Source organism: Callithrix jacchus, chromosome 8 (assembly GCF_049354715.1).
Source record: "Callithrix jacchus isolate 240 chromosome 8, calJac240_pri, whole genome shotgun sequence".
NCBI classification, from domain to species: Eukaryota; Metazoa; Chordata; class Mammalia; order Primates; family Cebidae; genus Callithrix; species Callithrix jacchus.
In genome coordinates, this window is record NC_133509.1 from 126,433,029 (window position 1) to 126,453,366 (window position 20,338).

At 38.6% G+C, this 20,338-nt stretch overlaps 1 protein-coding gene across 3 annotated transcripts in view; it reads right to left on the reverse strand.

The window, feature by feature from the left end:
- Positions 1-20,338, reverse strand: part of CATSPERB (catsper channel auxiliary subunit beta) — a 189,403-nt gene that overhangs the window by 12,436 nt on the left and 156,629 nt on the right. For all 3 annotated transcript variants that reach the window (XM_003734064.6, XM_035261289.3, XM_078335627.1), the window contains 3 exons: positions 19,874-20,013; positions 12,381-12,578; positions 10,115-10,225 (listed from right to left, as the gene is read on the reverse strand). In XM_003734064.6, the coding sequence (XP_003734112.4) occupies positions 10,115-10,225; positions 12,381-12,578; positions 19,874-20,013 (449 nt within the window). The remainder of the gene's footprint in view (positions 1-10,114; positions 10,226-12,380; positions 12,579-19,873; positions 20,014-20,338) is intronic.

Sequence of the window (20,338 nt, forward strand, 5' to 3'; positions counted from 1 at the left end):
CAAACCTTCTATTTTATACTTGTCTTTGTTTATAGCATATATTGATATTTGAAATCTCCTCTATATCTGCCCATTTGTCATTCACTTACACTTGATCTCTCTTGCCAGACATTGGTTTATTATTATTATTATTATTATTATTTTTAGAGATAGTATCTTGCTCTGTTGCCCAGGCTGGAGAGCAAGGGCTTGATCATAGCTCACAGCAGTCTTGAACTCCTGGACTCAAGCAATCCTCCCATCTCATCCTCCCTAACATTATAGTTGGGACTACAGGCACACACCACCACACCTGGCTGATTAAAACAATTTTTTTTTTTTTTTTGGTAGAGCGTCTATCTGACTATGTGATAGAAAAGAAAAACCCAGGCTGGGCACGGTGGCTCAAGCCTGTAATCCCAGCACTTTGGGAGGCCAAGGTGGGTGAATCACGAGGTCAAGAGATCGAGACCATCCTGGTCAACAAGGTGAAACCCTGTCTCTACTACAAATACTAAAAATTAGCTGGGCATGGTGGTGCGTGCCTGTAATCCCAGCTACTCAGGAGGCTGAGGCAGGAGAATTGCCTGAACCCAGGAGGCGGAGGTTGCGGTGAGCTGAGATCACGCCATTGCACTCCAGCCTGGGTAACAAGAGCGAAACTCCGTCTCAAAAAAAGAAAAGAAAAACCCTTTTTCTGGGAAGAAAGTCAAGCCAGATGCAGAAATTTGCAAGCAGCAAGGAGCCTACTATAAAGCCTCAAGACCATGGGGAAAATGTCTCCAGACCATGTCAGAGACCTTCATGGCAGCCTCTCCCATCACAGGCCCAGAGGCCCAGGAAGAAAAAGTGGTTTTGTGGGCCAGGCCCAGGGTTCCCATGTTGTGTGCATCCTAGGGACTTGGTGCCCTGTGTTCTAGCTGCTCCAGCCATGACTGAAAGGGGCCAATGTACAGCTCAGGCTGTGGCTTCAGAGGGTGGAAGCCCCAAACCTTGGAAGCTTCCATGTGGTGCTGAGCCTGTGGGTGCACAGAAGTCAAGAACTGAGGTTTGGGAACCTCTGCCTAGATTTCAGAAGGTGTATGGAAATGCTTGGATGCCCAGGCAAAGGTTTTCTGCAGAGGTGGGGCCCTCATGGAGAACCTCTCCTAGGGCAGTGAGGAAGGGAAATGTGGAGTCGGAGCCCCTGCACAGAGTCCCTACTGGGGCACTGCCTGGTGGAGCTGGGAGAAGGGGGCCACCATCCTCCAGACCCCAGAATGGTAAATCCAGTGACAGCTTTGAATTAGACAAAACTTGTTCACCTTTTTTTTTAAAGGACCACTTTTTTTCTTTAGCAAGAATGTTTTCCTACAATATATATTTATTGGAAAACACCCAAATAATGAAATTTCTATTATTTAATATAACTTTATATTCTAAATTATGACCAGTTTGTCTATAAGTATTTATCGCATTACATTTACCTAATTGTTTTAATTATTTACCTAGATTATTTATGAAAACTGTGATAGTCATGATTTAAAGTAATGAAACTGCCACTGCAAATTTATAACTGAGACAGTGAGAAAAGATTTGACCTAACTGACTCCATATTGCTCTTAACCTCCGAGCTGTCCTTGTTCATTCCTGGGCATAGGATGAACTAACTTTGGGAGGAGCTTAGTTTGTGGTTTAGCTTTGAAACAAAGATGACAATAGTCCTTTCCCACAACAAACCTCCTTATTGTCTGTGGATCAGACTGCCTAAAGCCACAGGATTAAAAGTTATGGTAATTTACTAAATTTAAGATGCATCTATTTTCATTAAATCCATATCAATGTCTTATTTATTAAAAACTACACAAGCAAAGATCATTCTATTTTGGGCTGGGTTTATAGTTTGGTAACCCCTATGCCAAATTTTAACAACTTATAGTATTTGGCAGGGATAAATATGAAACTGCTTGATTTATAAATGCAAACAAAAATGTATGCTGGGCAATTCTTAAGACATTTCTAATATTACTTTACCAATAATTTTAAAGCTAGCTTATTTATTATAGATTTTACTTAAGTTACATAAACTTGAAAAGCATTTGACTAGTCTTTTCTTTTTTAGTATCTCATTTAAATGCTTTTATTTTTGTAAACCAATTCATTAGAGCTCTTTTATATATTTTTAGTAGTGAAACATTCTATACACGACACATAAATACAATACATATAAAAACGTATTAGGCATGCTGATAGAAGTATATTTTATAGATTTATAAAGTCCCTCCCTCGCTTTTTTTTCTATCTTAGACTTTCAGATTCTTGTTAACCTGTTTCACAACCCTAGATAGTTGTCAGATAAATAGCCTTAAATTTACACATTAAAGGAAACAATTCAGGTGAAAACCCAGTAGCAAAATTTACATCATAAAATACAGAGAGACAGTCTGGTGGTGCTAAAGGGAAACACTTATTTTTCTTTGAGCCAAATTAAACTACACTCTTTTCTTAAAAACCCAAGAGTAGCCTCTGTTGCAACAACTATTTTAGTTAAAAAAAAAAAAAATCAGGTGAAAACGGAATTCAGTCAACTGAGAAGAAAAAGAACACTTTTGCTCAAAAAAAGGATAAGGTCTTAGGAGAGAAAAACAAACTAACAAAAAAACCCCAACACATGAAGGTCTTTCAAATACAAACATGCACACATGTACACATAAACACACACATCTTGGATGTTAGCCTTTCAATTAAGCTGACTTTTAACCATTGAGCTCCTCTATAAAAAATTTGTTTAAAATCTTATTACCATATTTCAGCTAGGACAAAATGCTGCTAAACTAACAATGATCACACAAATGATATGATTTCTGTATAAAGCTGAAATTACATGATTGACACAGAAATTATACAATTTCTTATCAAGTATCAGAGAACTCTAAATGTAACCAGAAATTAACACTAGCTGTTGTTAAATGCCAACTTCAGTCATTTAAAAGGAAACTGCAAGACAGAATCCCAAACTAGTTTCTTCCCTAATGTTGGGTCTCAGGCTGTAGACTACTCTCTACCATCCTAGAAGCAGGCAAAAAGCTTCATCTTCCCTTTTGGAAGCAAGCTCAAACTCCATAAAGGACTTACCTGCCCTGCATTGTCATGGAAGCAGGAAAAACTTGCCTTCCTGTTGGAAGCAAGTAAAACTCCAAAAAAAAAAAAAAAAAAAAGAAGAGTTGTACAGCACAATAAACTTTAGATCTTGACCAAATTTTGGGAGATCAGGGATTCTCTGGAGGGGGTGCTCTCAGACCTCAGCAAATTGTCCTATTGGTTTGAGCCATAATGTTAGCTCATGTTGGTACCGAGCACTGATAGGAGATTTGTCAAAGGTCAGGGGCATCTCCAATCAGAATCCCTTCATGGTTACCAAAGTGTGAACCTAGAAAATCTGAGACAGGTCTCAGTTAATTTAGAAAGTTTATTTTGCCAAGGTTGAGGATGTGTCTGTGACACAGCCTCAGGAAGTCCCGATGACATGTGCCCAAGGTGGTCAGGGCACAGCTTGGTTTTATACATTAAGGGAGACATGAGACATCAATTAATATCTGGAAGGGCAGGACAACTTGAAGCAAAAACAGGAAGACTTGAAGTGTGGAGGGAGCTTCCAGGTCACAGATAGGTGACACACAAATGGTTATATTCTTTTAAGTTTCTGATTAGCCTTTCCAAAGGAGGCAAATCAGATAGGCATCTATCTCAGTGAGCAAAGGAGTGAACTTTGAATAGAAAGGGAGACAGGCTTGCCCTAAGCAGTTCCCAGGTTGAGTTTTCCTTAGTGATTTTGGGGACCCAACATATTTTCTTTTTTCATACCATTGAATGGGCATAGCATATTTTGTTTATCCATTCATCAGTTAATGCACATCTGATTCTTTCCACTTTCTGGCTGTTATGCATAATGCTGCTATGAAGTTTTTGTTTGACCATATGTTTTCAATTCTTTTGGATATATCTAGGAGTGAAAGGGCTGAGTTTAACTTTTTGAAGAAGCACCAAACTGATATCCATAACAGCTGCACCATTTTGCATTCCTGCCAGCAATGCATGAGAGTTCCAGCTTCTCCACATTCTCACCAACAATTATTTTCATTAGCAAAGCAATTATTATAGCTATCTTAATGACTATGAAGGGATCTCTCAAGTGATTTTGATTTGTATATCTCTAATGACTAAGATGTTGAGTATCTTTTCATGGGCTTGTTGGCTGTTCATGTATCTTCTGTATTAGTCTATTCGCATATTGCTCTAAATACATGAGACTAGGTAATTTATAAAGAAAAGAGTTTTAATTGGCTTACAGTTCCACAGGCTGTACAGGAAGTGTGGCAGTATCAGCTTCTGGGGAGGCCTCAGGGAACTTACACTCATGGCAGAAAGCAAAAGGTAGTGAGGCAGGAAGAGAGGGAGGAGGAGCAGGAAGAAGAGAGAGAAGAGGGAGTTGCTACACACTTTTAAACAACCAGATCTCATGAGAACTCTATCATGAGAACAGCACTAGTGAAATGGTGCTAAACCATTCATGAGGAACTGCCCCATGATAAACCAGGCCCCACCTCTAACATTGGGGATTACAGTTTGACATGAGATTTTTGGGTGGAGACACAGATCCAAACCATATCATTTTCTTTAGAGAAATGTCTATTCAACTATTCAAGAACTTCATTATCTATTTCCTTTTCCTTTTCTTTTCTCTATTTTTTTTTTGGTGAGATGGAGTCTTGCTCTGTCACCCAGGCTGGATTGCACTGGTGCAATCTTGGCTCAATGCAACCTCAACTTACTGAGCTCAAGTGATTCTCCAGCCTCAGCCTCCTGAGTAGCTGGGACTACAGTCACGTGCCACCAATGCCCAGCTAACTTTTGTGTGTTTTAGTGAAGATGGGATTTTGCCACATTGCCCAGGCTGGTCTCAAACTCCTGAGCTCAAAGCAGTCCACCGGCCTTGGCCTACCGGAATGCTGAAATTAAAGGCATGAGCCATCGTGCCTAGTCAACTTCACCTATTTCTAACTGGGCAGTTTGTCTTTTTGTTGTTGAGTTGTAAGAATAATTTATATAGTCTGGATACTAGACCCTTCCTAGATATATGATTATATGATTTTTAAACATTTCTCCTGTTCTGTGGGTTGTCCTGAGCAAAAGTTTTTAATTTTAATCAGGTCCAATTTATTTATTTGCTTGTGCTTTTGGTGTCATATTTAACAAACCATTGTCTAATCCAAGGTGATGCTGTTCACTTATATTTTCTTATAGGAGTTTTATAGTTCAAGCATTTACCTTTAGGTCTTTGATCCATTTCAAGTTTATTTTTGTATATGGTGTGAGGTAGGGGTTCAAATTTATTCTATTTCATGTGGATATACAGTTGTATCAGAACTATTTGTTGAAAAGCCTATTTCCCCTCCTTGAGTGGTCTTGGCACATCTACTGAAACTTAATTGACCATGGATATATTGCTTGATTTCTGGACTTTCAATGCTATTCCACTGAACCATAAATCTATATAATCCATAGGTCTACATGTGTATCCTTATGCCAGTATTACCCTGCTTTTTGTTATTGTTGTTGTAGCTATTGTTATTGTTTTGGAGACAGGGTCTCACTCTGTTGCCCAGACTGGAGTGCAGCAGTGTGATCATGACTCAGCATAGCCTTAACCTGCCAGGCTCAAGCATACTCCCACCTCATCCTTCCTCCCAAGTAGCTGGGACCACAAGTGTGAGCCACCATGTCTGGCTAATTTAATTTTTTTTTTTTTTTTTTGTAGACAGGGGTTTTACTATATTGCCCAGACTGGTCTTGAACTCCTGGCCTCAAGTGATCCTCCTGCCTCAGCCTCCAAAAGTGCTGGGATTACAGGTACATATGTGCACATATATGCCCATCTGAGTATTAACTGTAATATATAAATGCTCTATATCCTTACTTAGTCTTTTGAATACTTGATCTGACCATTTCTGAGAGAGCAGTGTTAAAGCATCTCATTTTTAAATGTGATTGTCAATTTCTCCTTGTGTTTTTATCTGTTTTGACTTTACATATTTTGAAGCTCTGATATTTGGCACAGAGAGCTTCATTACCAATAAAATTCAATAATTTGGCCTTAAGTTGGGTCCACTCAGCTATTCAACCCGTTGACTTCTCTGTTTCATTGATTACATTTTTAATTTCTAAGTTTTTCTGTGATACCTCCAATTTTTTCATGGTTGCAATATTTTCTTGATTCTTTCTGAAAATAATTATTATACTCATTCCAAAGTTTTTTTCCAGTTATATATTAACTTTATTTTCCGAGGCATCAGAGTTTTTTAGTTTTTGGGATTTATGCTTCTTTTTTATTGTGTAAGTTTTCTTCAAATGTTGGATATTTTACAGTTCTCTACTCATCTTTCTGTAGTCTGTCTGTTACAATGCTGTTGTTTTGGAATGCCATCATGCAAGATTGGCGAGTATGGAAATTATTTCAGTTTAACAATGAAATCACATCATTGGTTCATATGTACATGATCCCCAGAATGTGAATATTTTGAAGTGATCAGAGGGAGAGGTACATAAGTTGTGAGTGGTCTGCCCAATCCTATCTTCCTAATTCCCTCTTGTCCTGTTTATTTTAGGGAGCGATTTTATAGAATAAGAGGTTTGGCCGATTTCACTTGTGCAGAAAACTTGTCCTTTTTATAAATTGCTCTGTGCTTTCTTGTTCTCCTTACCCTAGAATGCATCTAGCAACTGTGGGGACTGGGCTGCAAGGAGGACCATGTCAACATCTTAGTGTCCGAGACGGAGGTTCTTGTCTCTTGCAAGTGTCAGTTAGAAACTGTCCTGGGCACCATCTGCCTCTGCAGCCCAGGTCCCCACTCTGGCTACTGTAGCCTGTGCAGGAGTTGCAGAAGGCATGAACAGTTCAGCTGCACTTTCTGTGACCAATGCTGCAGAAAACCTCCTTGTCTTTTAGCATCCTTTTACTTAGGAGTTGAAATCTCAAATTCCCTCTTTTGGCATTGGCTGTGTGTGAGGGGGTTACATTTTTTTTTTTTAATTTTGCAACCAGTTATGAGCTCCTCTAGTTATACTTATCTGTGCATCTGATTCGATTTGCTTGCTGACTTTAGAACTGTCTCAAATTTTCTGACCTCTTAACAGTACTCTTCCTATCACCTATTTATCTTTTACCTTCACTGCTACATCCCATTCGAAAATATGTTTATGGGGTGGGCGTGATGTCTCACACATGTAATCCCAGCACTTTGGGAAACCAAGGCGGTAGGATTGCTGGAGACCAGGAGTTTCAGACCAGTGTAGGCAGCATAGTGAGATCCCCGTCTCTACAAAAATGTCAATATTAGCCAGGCATGGTGGCACGTGTCTAGTTCCAGCGACTTGAGAGGCTGTGGCAGGATTGCTTGAGCCTGGGAGGCACAGCTGCAGTGAGCTGTGATCGCTCCACTGCACTCCAGCCTGGGTGACAGAGCAGAACCTTGTCTCTCTGAAAAAAAACAAAAAACAAAATATGTTTATAAATGTTTCATGAAGTTTGCCCAGGAGAGAGTGTAGATGTTTGTCATTTTGGTTTAATCATATTTTTAAAAAGACAACATAATCGTGTTACTTTCTTGCTTAAACCCCTTAGATGGCTCTTGATTTCTCTTAGGATAAAATTCGAAATCATGTCCATGGCCTAGGAGATCCTGCAGTATAGGGCCTGCTGTCTCCAAACTCTCTCTCTGGCTCATTATGCTCCAGGCTGAATGGTCTTTAGGTTGGTCAGAGACACTGAGCCTTTCCCCATCACCACCCTTTGTGCCTGGTGTTGCCTCAGCCTGGAATGCTGTTTGACTCCCTTTCCAGCCCTCTGTGTTATCACTTTCTCCTCCTTTGTTTGGTTAACCCCTACGCATCTTTCTGTCTTGACTCAGAAGCATTTCCTCCGGGATATCTTTCCTGGCTCACTCATACTCTGTTTTGTGTCTAATCTATTATTGACCTATCTTAAAGTCTTTAAAATGCAGATTTCAGGAAGGTACCTTATAGTTTCTGATTCAGTAGGTATGAGATGAGATTCAGGAAGATGCATTGTAAGAATATTTTTGGGTAAGCATAGTGGCTCATGCCTATAATCCTAGAACTTTGGGAAGCCAAGGTGAATGGATCACATGAGGTCAGGGTTCAAGACCAGTCTGGCCAACACAGCAAAACCCTGTCTCTACTAAAAAGGCAAAAATTAGCTGGGAGTGGTGGCACACACCTGTAATCCCAGCTACTCAGGAGGCTGAGGCAGGAGAATCACTTGAACCCAGGACCAGAGTTTGCAGTTGAGCCAAGATCGCGCCATTGCATTCCAGCCTGGGTGACAGAGGGAGACTCCATCTCAAGACAAAACAAACAAACAAAATATTTCTGAATAATTCTGGTTCAGGTTATGCACGGCCATACTGTTCAGAAGCCCTGCACTAGATGACGTCATTTAGTTTGTCTTTTTGCTTAAGATATCCAAATTCTTACCTATTAGAGTCCAGGAAGCCACCATGCTTATATTGTGCATTGGTGTATCTTTAGAAAATGTCTGGATAGTGCCTGATAATACTGGAAATGCTGGAATTAACACTTGTTGGATGCATAAAAGATGCATTAAAGAAAAAACCTTCTTATTTACTTAGGTATACGTACATTCCCTATTTAACTCCCAAGAAAATCCTGGGGAAAAAACCCAGGAAACTAAGGATTTTCATGTAAACATAGCAAAGGCGCATTTCAGTAGAGGAGGTGGTTCTAGTGATTCAACAAGGTTTGCCTTTGGGAGAAACTGGACGTGGAGAAGAACTCAGAATCATAGTTAATCATTGCCTGGAGCAGAGCTTCTTAACCTGAAACCCGAGATATCACAAGAAGGCTCTTCACTTCCTAAGTGTGTGTGTGTGTGTGTGTGTGTGAATGTGTATTAGTATGTTTCACAATTTTAAAGCATTCCCTAAGTCTGTCACTCTTCTGGGCACAGGGGATACAGTAGAGAAGAAATAGATAAAAACCTCTACCTTCTGGACTTACCTTCTTATGGGGTCAGAAAGATGATAAATAAGTGTGTCAAATATGTAAAACCGTAGTAAGTGGTATGGAAAAAAACAAGGCAGGAGAGGAGGGAGACAGTGGAAATGGGGGTTAGGATTCTAAATAGAGTCAGAGGAAGGTTTACTATGATAGTGACTTTAGAAAAAGCACCTGCAGAGTCAGCCATGTGGCATCAGGCAGAAGAGCACTGACACAGAGGCAACTGTGAAAGCCATGGAGTGGAAATAAGCCAGCATATTGGAGAAACAGCAAAGAGGCTAGCGTGGCTAGAGCAGGTCAAGCTGGAAAAGTCAGGTCAGACGAATGCCAAGGCCAAATCATGGAGGACTTTGTAAACAATTGCAAGAATTTGGTTTTCACTCTGAATGAGAGGTGAAGACATTGGAGAGTTTTAAGTTAAGGAAGCACCAATTTTATGTCTTTGTGTGTGTGCCCATGTGTATGAATGAATATGACTGGCTGTCTGTGCATGTGTATAGGCAGGTGGGTGCATTTTTCGGGAAAGAGACTCTACAGGCATCCATGTGGTTTCCTTGAGAAGCTACCCCATGCTGTGCTTTTCCTCTGAACCTAATGGATCCTCCCTGTTCTCCTTCTGTCCCTCATTCCACCTCTAGAGAGGCAGGGTGCTGCTGGGGGTTGGTCATTTTCTAGGCAGAATTTTTGCAGGAGTTTAAATGTGCTTGCATTCGAGCAGGCTGTCTTCTTCCCTCCTGGACACCATTGTTCATAGGGCTGAAGAACTGGGGGCTCTTTTCATTTGAGAAAAAATGCTGTCACCCCATCAATGAAATCCAAATGGGAGCCAGGGAGAGTCAAGGGGAAAAAGTCCATTTAGACTTCTTGGCTCCAAATCTGTATCCAGGAGTAGCTGTAAGAGGAGGGGCTGAGGGAGGAGGAGGAAGAACAGAGTAGTAATCATGATAATAACAGTAGCACCTTCTCATTGAAGACTCACAACTAGGTCCATATAAAATTTTACTGAATGATTTCCTGAATTCAAATGAGTATCAGTTTATTTGTAAAAAATGTTACTTACCTTTGACCTGTGAAATCGATTTCTTGGTATGGGTTTGCTAGGATCTGCATGATAAAAATTATCTGTGAGTGGAACAGCAATCCCCATATTAGATGGAGGCCTGTAGTTTATCTACAAGCAATTAAACAGAAAAATGTGTAATTCATTATTATGAAATATTTAATTTATAGATCTTGATTTTCTAGAAAACCAATCAATGCAAAAATTCCATTTTTAACTACAAGTATGAAGGTAGATTTCTCTTCCCCAGCTCCTCTACCCTTCATTTTCCAGAATTTCAACAATTTTAACCCATGATAATGTATCTTGGATCTTGGAAATAAGTGAAAAAACTGCCATAAAGTCAATGCAATAAAGTTTAAACACTTTATCAAAGAGTCTTAGTGACGTATCACAATTAGTGAATAATTCTTCTAGTTTTGGTTATTTACTTTTTGTCACAAGGAAAATTATAAGTAATAAGTTAGTTGACAAAGAGTAACATTTTATATTTAAAAAGTCACAAACTCTGACAAGGCAAAAATTAAAATTATTACATTGAAATGGGTAGATATATAATTGATTCTTGAATAACACAGGGGTTAGGGATGCAGACCTCCTGCACAGTCAAAAATTCACATATAACTTTTGACTCCCCCAAAACTTAACCATTAACAGCCTACTGTTGACTGGGAGCCTTACTGGTAATATAAAGCCGATTAATATATATTTTGTATGTAATATGCATTATATACTGTATTCTGACAACAAAGTGAGTTAGAGAAAAGAAAATAAAAATGCATTTACAGTCCTGTCCTGTATATGGATACTGTAACTTTACATCATTTGTTTACAAGGTGAATTGTCTGGCTGAAATTGAGGGAAACTGCAGCGGAAGACCTCAATCTACACTGTACTTCAAGAAATTCACCCTTTTTTTGTTTGTAATGTCATGACTTTTCTCTGCTTCTTGAGAGCACTTTCAGCATCACTGGGTGCCATAGCCTTTTGCTCATTATAATACTTCATATGGGACCCATGGTGTTATTTAAGGTTTATAGTATTGCATGATGAAAAGTATATTAGAGCTAAGAGAGGTCACTTTTTACTGTGATTTGCAATTTATTAGCTAGATGAACTGCTCACATGGAGATGAATAGCCTTTCAGGGCATTTTAAAGGAATACTGGCAACATTTGAGTTCATCCAAATAGCAACAAGAGGTGGCTACAAAATTATTACAGCAGTATAGTGTGTACTACAGCTGATTTTATACAGTTATGATTTAATACTGTATCTTTACATTTGCTTATATTTCTCTGGCTCCATGTAGGATCTGTGTTTGTATGTGTAAGTTTTGATAAATTTTAACTTTTTGTAATAGATTTGTATATAGTTTATGAGAGTAAATGATAAAATAGACTAGTATCTATCTATATTTTATGCATTCATGACATATCCAACTTTTTATTAATTTGATATTTTATAAAATTATTTATTTATTTATTTTCGAGACAGAGTCACATTCTGTCACCCAGACTAGAGTGCAGTGGCACTATCTAGGCTCACTGCAACCTCTGCCTCCTGGGCTCAAATGATTCTCTTGCCTCAGCCTCCCAAATAGTTGGGATTACAGGCACCTGGCACCTTGCTGGGCTAAGTTTTGTATTTTTTGTAGAGATGGGGTTTCTGCATGTTGGTCAGTCTCAAACTCCTGACCTCAAATGATCCACCCATCTTGGCCTCCCAAAGTGCTGGGATTACAGGTGTGAGCTACTGTGCCTGGCCAATTTTTTTCTGTATTTCTTTAAATTTCTTTTCTTTCTTTTCCCAATCATCCACGCTTGGATTTTTTCTGTATTTCTAAGCTATGGTTTGTCTGTGAATTTTTTCAATTGTTGCAAAATTCCAAAAAATGTCCAATGTATTTCTTGAAAAAAGTCCACATGTAAGTGGACCTATGCAGTTCAAACCGTAGGACAGGTCAATGCAAGGGAAAATAGTTGAATATATCACAAAAGCCAAAGATCACACCAACATATAAAGTGCAAAATGATAATAATGGTGACACTACGTTACCAGGAAAAGTAATTATTTCAGAAAGCTTTTACATTTTAGAAATCATCATCACATCCTCAAAATGACATGAGGATTGAAAAATAACTGTGAAGTGTTTTGAACCACTCACAAAAGAAATGCTGAAACCGAGTGGGTAGGCAATCACACAAAAGTCACATAGCATTGCTTCTCTTAAAACAATATACTTAGATTTTGTTTTTCTTTTTTACCGGCAAAGTTTTGATGAGGTTAAAACCGTGATCGTCTTTATGAACTCCACTAATCCAGTCTTCAACCGGGATAAGTTTGCTAGGAATGTGATGCATAGATCTGAGATAACCACAGCTGCTTTTCAATATTGGCACCATTGTCGTAACAAAGCACTCAGTAGAGGCTGACCACATAATAAATGCCAGTGAAGTTGAACCCTGGAAATAACCAAATAATGAAGGTTATTTAAAGTAACAGTTATGGACTGACTTGTGTCCAACCAAAAATCACACGTTGAAATGCCAACCTCCAGTATGTCAGAATGTGACTGTATTTGGAAACGGGGCCTTTAAGGAGGTAAGTAAGGTAATATGAGGACATTTGGGTGGGCCCCAATCCAATGTTACTGGAGTCATCGTATAAGAAGAGGAGATTAGGACGTAGACAACACAAAAACTGAGGGGGCGACCATATGAGGACACAGTAAGATGGCCACGTACAAGCCAAGTAGAGGGGCTGCAGAGAAAACCAACCTTGCCGATAGCTTGATCTTGAACTTGTAGCCACCAGAACTGTGAGAAAATAAATTTTCTGAAAACAAAAAACAAACAAACAAACAAAAAAACTGGCAGATTGGTGTCCTCAATAAAAAGAAAAGAAAAAATAAATTTTTGTTGTTTGAGTCACCAAGCCACCAAGTCAGTGGAATTTTGTTGTGGCAGGCATAGCAAACTGATACAGTGAAGAATATAGAAAACTAAAAAATATAGAAATAGAAAAAGACATGACAGAAGTAGAAAAATATTTGATCATAAAGCTCTGTTTGAGAATAAATCATAATAGAAAACATATTCTTTCCCAGGAAGAAATATATTCTAATCTAATTGGTTTTGGGAAACATTTGGAAATAAGCTAGGATCAAGAACACGAGGACTGGTCGGGTGCAGTGGCTCATGCCTGCTATTTCAGCACTATGGGAGGCCGAGGCAGGCAGATCACCTGAGATCAGGAGTTCAAGACAAGCCTGGCCAATACGGTGAAACCTCATCTGTACTAAAAGTACAAAAATAAGCTGGACGTCGTGGCATATGCCTGTAGTCCCAACTGCTTGGGAGGCTAAGGTAGGAGAATTCCTTGAACCCAGGAGGTGAAGGTTGCAGTAAGCCAAGATAATGCCACTGCACTCCAGATTGGGTAATAGAGTGAGCCATCTCAAAAAAAGAAAAAAAAAAAAGAACATAAGGACTAAAGTTAATAATAGTGTATTATATTCAGTACTTTAGTATCTTCATTGAATCAGCATATTATAGTTGCTTTTACCACACTGGAGGAAAATGGGTGCCTATGAGAGATATTTATTCCACAATGGTAATGATTTTACTACATATATGTGTCTTATAACATCACATTGTATTCCTTAAACATACACAACAAAATTTATTTTAAAATATTTTTAAAAGACTTATTAAATAAATACCATTATTACATCTAACTCATATCTTTGAGACTTCCCCATTCACTGATAAGCACCTGAATATTTGGTTTGATGATATGAATAAAATAACTTTATTTACTTTGTTTTTTTTTTAAAGAGATGAGATCTCACTCTGTCACTCAGGCTGGAGTACAGTGGCACTATTATAACTCACTGCAGCCTTGAATTCCTGGGCTCAAGCGACTCTCTCACCTCAGCTTCCTGAGTAGCTTGGACTACAGATGTGTGCCACTGCACCTAGCTTTTGAAATTTGGAAATTTACTCTTAGCAATTTTGAAATGTACAATACTTTAATATTAAATATATTCACTATGCTATGCAAATAACTAAAAAACTAAAAAAAATTTTGTAGAGACAGGATCTTGTTACCTAGGTTGATCTCAAACTCCTGACCTGAAGTGATCCATCTGCTCTGGCCTCCCAAAGTGTTGGGAACACAGGTATGAGCCACCATACTTAGCCTGATTGGTGTACATTTTGAAAATAAAATTCACTTAATAATCACTGTATTTCATAAAGATAGATTTTTGGTAGAAATATATGCACAGTAAATGTGCTTGATCCTTAAACAATATTAAACAACAATACAATTCAATAAATTCAAATTACGATTTTAAAGTATTTTTGTACTTCAAAATTGTAGAAATACTAACAATCATAGCGATACAGTAGGTTCTGGTAGTGGTCATTTTGTCCTGTCCCCATACTCTCACCCTAAGAATGACGTATTTTTATTACTTTTGTCAAACACATTGACCCTGAATCTAAGCAGAGTTCCACTATTAAAGGAAATACAGAGGTCTAATGGCACAAGTTAAGTAAGATACAAGAAAGCTAACAGGAAAATCTGGAATGTTGGAGATTCTATAGTACAACTGACCCAATTTCTACAATTAAACGGCGGGGGAAGAAAATGGAGTAGTAGCTGCTCTCAAAGAAAAGACGTAAGAGCTAAACAGCCACATATTGTGTGAATCTGGTTTTTATCTCAGTTCAAACAAACTCAATAAAATTCTTTTTTTTTTAGAAAATTAGGGAAATTTGACTGGGCGTGGTGGCTCACGCCTGTAATCCCAGCATTTTGGGAGGTCGAGGTGGGTGGATCACAAGGTCAGGAGATCGAGACCATCCTGGCCAACATGGTGAAACCCCATCTCTACTAAAAATAAAAAAATTTCGAATGTGGTGGCACATGAGGCAGGAGAATCATTTGAACCAGGGAGTCAGAGGTTGCAGTGAGCCAAGATTACGCCACTGCATTCCAGCCTGGCAACAGAGGGAGACTCCATCTCAAATAAATAAATAAAAACGTAGAGAAATTTGATTATGAACTACATTTTATGCAATATTAAAAAGGATTTAAAAATTTTTAGGGTTGATAATGGCCATTGTCATTATGTGGGAGACAATATACATTTTTTAGAGATGTATATTGAAGTATGTAATCATGAAATCACATGCCTGATACTCGTTTTAAAATACCTCAGAATACAAACAAAACACATTAAATAGGGATGATGAAACAAAAGGAGCACAATCTCGACTATTGTTTAATCTGGGCAATGGATGTATGGAAGTTCTACTTTTGTCTATATTTTAAAGTTTTCATGATAAAAAAATTTTAGAATATGTAAGAAAAATATTGACTTGAAAGGATTAAAGCCAGGCATGGTGGCTCATGCCTGTAATCCCAGCACTTTGGGAGGCCAAGGCAGGCGGATCACAAGGTCAAGAGATCGAGACCATCCTGGTCAACATGGTGAAACCCTGTCTCTACTAAAAATACAAAAAAATTAGCGAGGCATGGTGGCACGTGGCTGTGGTCCCAGCTACTTGGGAGGCTGAGGTGGAAGAATTGCTTGAACCCAGGAGGCGGAGGTTGCAGTGAGCCAAGATTGTGCCACTGCACTCCAGCCTGGTGACAGAGCAAGACTCCGTCTCAAAAAAAAGAGAAAGGATTAAAACGTACAGTTAAATGGAATGAGCACATGTCTAAAAGTAAGAAAATATTTTAAGTTCACAGTTATTGAGCATTCTTTGGGTGCCAGGCATTGTTTTAGATATGCTATTTGTATTACTGTTAGAGTAGGCAAAAGTGAGCAGGAAAAAGAGCCCCTTGCAAAGGAATCCTTGGAGATGCTGCCCACTGACTGCCAGCACTGCCAACTGACAGCAAATTAAAAAAAAAAATGTCTACAGTGGCAACTTCTGACCTCGTGATTGGGCTTATCAGGCTTATCAGGCTTATCAGGCCCTAGCTGGAGATAAACCTGGTAGGGAATCTATCTGATGACAAGCATGTCCACTCCTCCAAAATCTCACCCTAGAGTAGCCTTTTGCTCATTATAATACTAAAAAGCACACCCTGGGTGGAGAATTTAAATGCTAACAAGACAGTTGGTATGTGTACTAGCATGTGCAATCACAGCATGCACCCAGGGGACCACTCAAAACATGCTTGCGAGTAACACCCCTCGTGCCCCTTCATGAATAATCTTGTAAGATTCTCATAAAGAAGGTTTCAACAGCGCTAGCTGGGGCTGGCTCATTCTCTCGAGCAGCCTGCTCCGAGGGTATTGCCGCTTTAAATAAACTCTCTTGCTATTTAACCCTTGCTGCACATCTCTTGGATGAATTTTTTCCTCCAAGAAGATAAGAACTGAGGACCCCACACCCCTCCTGGTAACATTATCACATTTAATTCTCAAAATAACCATATGAAGTAGGTATAATTACTGTCACCTCCATTTTATAGATGAGGAATCTTAGCCACAGTAAAGTAACTTTTCCAAGGTCACAGAATACCAGAAGTGAGAGCCAACGCAGGTAGGCTTTGCTAAGGCTCATATTTTATCCTTTGTTCGGAACCTTTTCACTGCCTTTTTAAATGCCCAAAGTGTTAAAAGTGCTTAGTCATCCTTGAAAGATATGGCTAGCTACAGTGACTCATGCTTGTAATCCCAGCACTTTGGGAGGTCTAGGTGGGTGAATTGCTTGAGCCCAGGACTTTGGACTAGCCTGGGCAACATGGTAAAACCCCATCTCTACTAAAAACACAAAAATTAGCCAGGTGTGATGGGCCTGTAGTCCCAGCTATTAGGGAGACAGAGGTGGGAGGATAGCTCGAGCCCAGGAGGTCGAGGCTGCAGTGAGCTGTGATCATACCACTGCACTTCAGCCTGGGCATCAGAGAGAGACCCTGTCTCAAAAATAACCAAAACAAAACAAAAAAAGATAGGATTAAGCATAATTTTTTCCTTCTCGTTCATAGCTCATATGCTAAATTTGCTATAATTATGAATATAATGTGGAATAATTAAATCATTCTAGTTAACATAGCCATCAACTAGAACACTTCAACACTTTGTGGTGAGAACATTTAGAATTTACTCTTAGAAATTCTGAAATGTACAATACTCTATTATTATTATTTATAATTGATGTTATATATAAAAATATAATTATATATAATAAATAAAATATATAATTTATAATAATTATTAATAATAATACTCTATTATTAACTATATTCACCATGCTGTGCAATAAGACTAAGAAATCCCCATATTCTTCCTGTCTGAGATCTTGCACCCCAGGTGTCCCCAGCCCCCTGGGCTGAGGACCAGTACCAGTCTGTGGCCTGTTAGGAACTGGGTCTTACAGCAGGAGGTGAGAGGCAGACAAGTGAGTTTTACTGCCTGAGCTCCACCTCCTGTCAGATCAGCAGCAGCATTAAATTCTCACAGGAGCTCAACCCCTATTGTGAACTGCACATGCAAGGGATCCAGGTTGCACATTCCTTATGAAAATCTAATGCCTGATGATTTGAGGTGGAATAGTTTCACCCTAAACCATGCCCCCCTATCCCAGTCCATGGAAAAACTGTCCTCCATGAAAACTGGTTCCTGGTTGGAGACCACTGTTGTACCCTTTGACTAGCTCTCTTACCTCCACCTCTGTAACCACCATTTTGTTTTTTGCTTCTACGAGTTCAGCTTTTTAGATTTCACATGCAAGTAAGGATGTGCGATATTTATCTTTCTGTGCCTGGCTTATTTCACTTAGCATAATGTTCCAATTCCATCATATTATGGCAAATGACAGACTTGACTTCCTTTAAAAGGTTGAGTAGGATTCCACTGTGTATATATTCCTGTACCTCATTTTCTTTATCCATTCATCTGTTAATAAACCTTTAGTTTGACCCCATAACTTGGCTATTGTGAATAGTGCTTCAACAAACACCGGTGTGCAGACATCTTTTTGACAAACAGATTTGAAATGTTTTGGGTAAATACCTAGATGTGAGATTGCTAGATCACACGGTAATTCTATTTTTAGGTTTTTGAGGATCATCCATACCGTTTTCCTTGGCTCTACTAATTTACATTCCCAGCAATAGTGTACAACATCCTCACCAAAACTCACCTTTCATCTTTCATCACTTTCTACCCCACACATTTATACAATTATAAACTGTTAATATACAATAGGAACAAAAAAGGAAAAATGCCAAAGAGCAGTTGATTCCGTGTCTGTATCTAGTCCTCTCCAGTGATTTTTTTTGTGGTTCTCATTTACTGAATAAAGCAATGCTAATGATGGGTACATACCCTGGTAATTGTCCACTGTTAAAAAAAAAAATCTGACTTGTAAATGTATTATTTGAAAAATGTTTGTTTTTCCTGAGGAATTGAGAGATTTCTTCCTCCTAGATAACAGGAGTTTAGTAAGCTACATGTGTTTTGTTTTTCACCATTTAGTTTTATTAATTCATCTTTATCACGATTTCAATAAATAAATCATACTAAGTACATATTAAGAACATGATGTTTTCAACTAATGAATTTCTTATTATTTAAAGTGTTCCCTATTTTTATTTTTGAGATGAAGTTTTGGTCTTGTTGCCCAGGCTGGAGTGCAGTGGCATGATCTCAGCACACTGCAACCTCTGCCTCCCAGGTTCAAGCCATTCTCCTGCCTCAGCCTCCCAAACTGGGATTACAGGTATGTGGCACTGTGTCTGGCGAATTTTTTGTATTTTCAGTAGAGATGGGGTTTCTTTATGGTAGTCAGGCTGGTCTTGAACTCCTAACCTCAGGTGGTCTGCTTGCCTCAGCCTCCCAAAGTGTTGGGATTACAGGCATGAGCCACTGCACCCTGCCTGTGTTCCCTATTTTTAAACAGTCGAAGGAAGAAATGTAATTAACTGTATACACATTTAAAGCAATAAAAAGTAGTTCAAGTTAAACAACAACAAAACAATAAATGATCTCAATTGCTACTGTTTCTTATTACCTTTTTCTTTAATTTTTAATGGGCTATTTGCAAAAATTATAAATTGAACATATAAAATCGCCAAGGTTTTACTATGTTTAGGTCTGCAGAAGGGTAGTTTCATATATCTCAACTTAATTATTATTATTATTTTTTGAGATGGAGTCTTGCTCTGTCACCCAGGCTGGAGTGTAGTGGCATGAACTTGGCTCACTGCAAACCTCCACCTTCTGGGTTCAAGCAATTCTCCTTCCTCAGCCTCCCGAGTAGCTGGGACTACAGGTGTGTGTCACCATGCCTGGCTAACTTTTTGTATTTTCAGTAGAGATGGGGTTTCACCACGTTAGCCAAATGGTCTTGATCTCCTGACCTTATGATCTGCCTGCCTTAGTCCCCCAGAGTGCTTGGATTATAGGCGTGAGCCACTGAACCCAGCCTTAATATTTTTGTGGTAAAAAAATATGCATCTGAAATGTGCAGTTACCTTCAGTGGCATCTCAATTTTTTTTTTGTTTGTTAAGTCTGATAAATATATAAGCGGTTACTAAAAATATTATGTAGGACATAAATCTATTTTTATAAAATTATTAAATGTTTTCTTCAATGTATTTATCCTTGTAACCCTATACTCTCATGTATGTACTTATAGAGATGTTTAATGATGATCATTAAATGTTAATAGTAGTTGTTTTAGAAAATATTTTCATTAGGAGATGTTTTGTAATTGAAGAAAATCCTACCTGACGTAAAGCTTTGCTAGCTGCAGAAATATTTATTAGATAACTATCAGTATCATCAAAAGTGACTTCAGCTGTAACTTCCAACAAATTAGGGTTTCCAACAAACACAGTCAGTAGTGGTATTTCAAGTTTCCGAATACCTATGGAAACAAGGTTAGCAGTTAATAATACATAATTAAAACTGTAAACTTAATTTAATGATTGGCTAATCAGACTTTAGAACATCAACAGAATCTATTCTATAGGCTGCACAATGGCTGCACATATAGTTAGCAATTTATATAGAGTCAACTTTAATAGTTCTGTTTTAGGAAAGGGGTTCTGATCCAGACCCCAAGAGAGGGTTCTCAACTCTCACACAAGAAAGAATTCAGGGGGAGTCCATAGAGTAAAGGGAAAGCAAGTTTATTAAGAAAGTAGAGGAATAAAAGAATGGCTAGTCCATAGACAGAGCTGGTGGTTGCC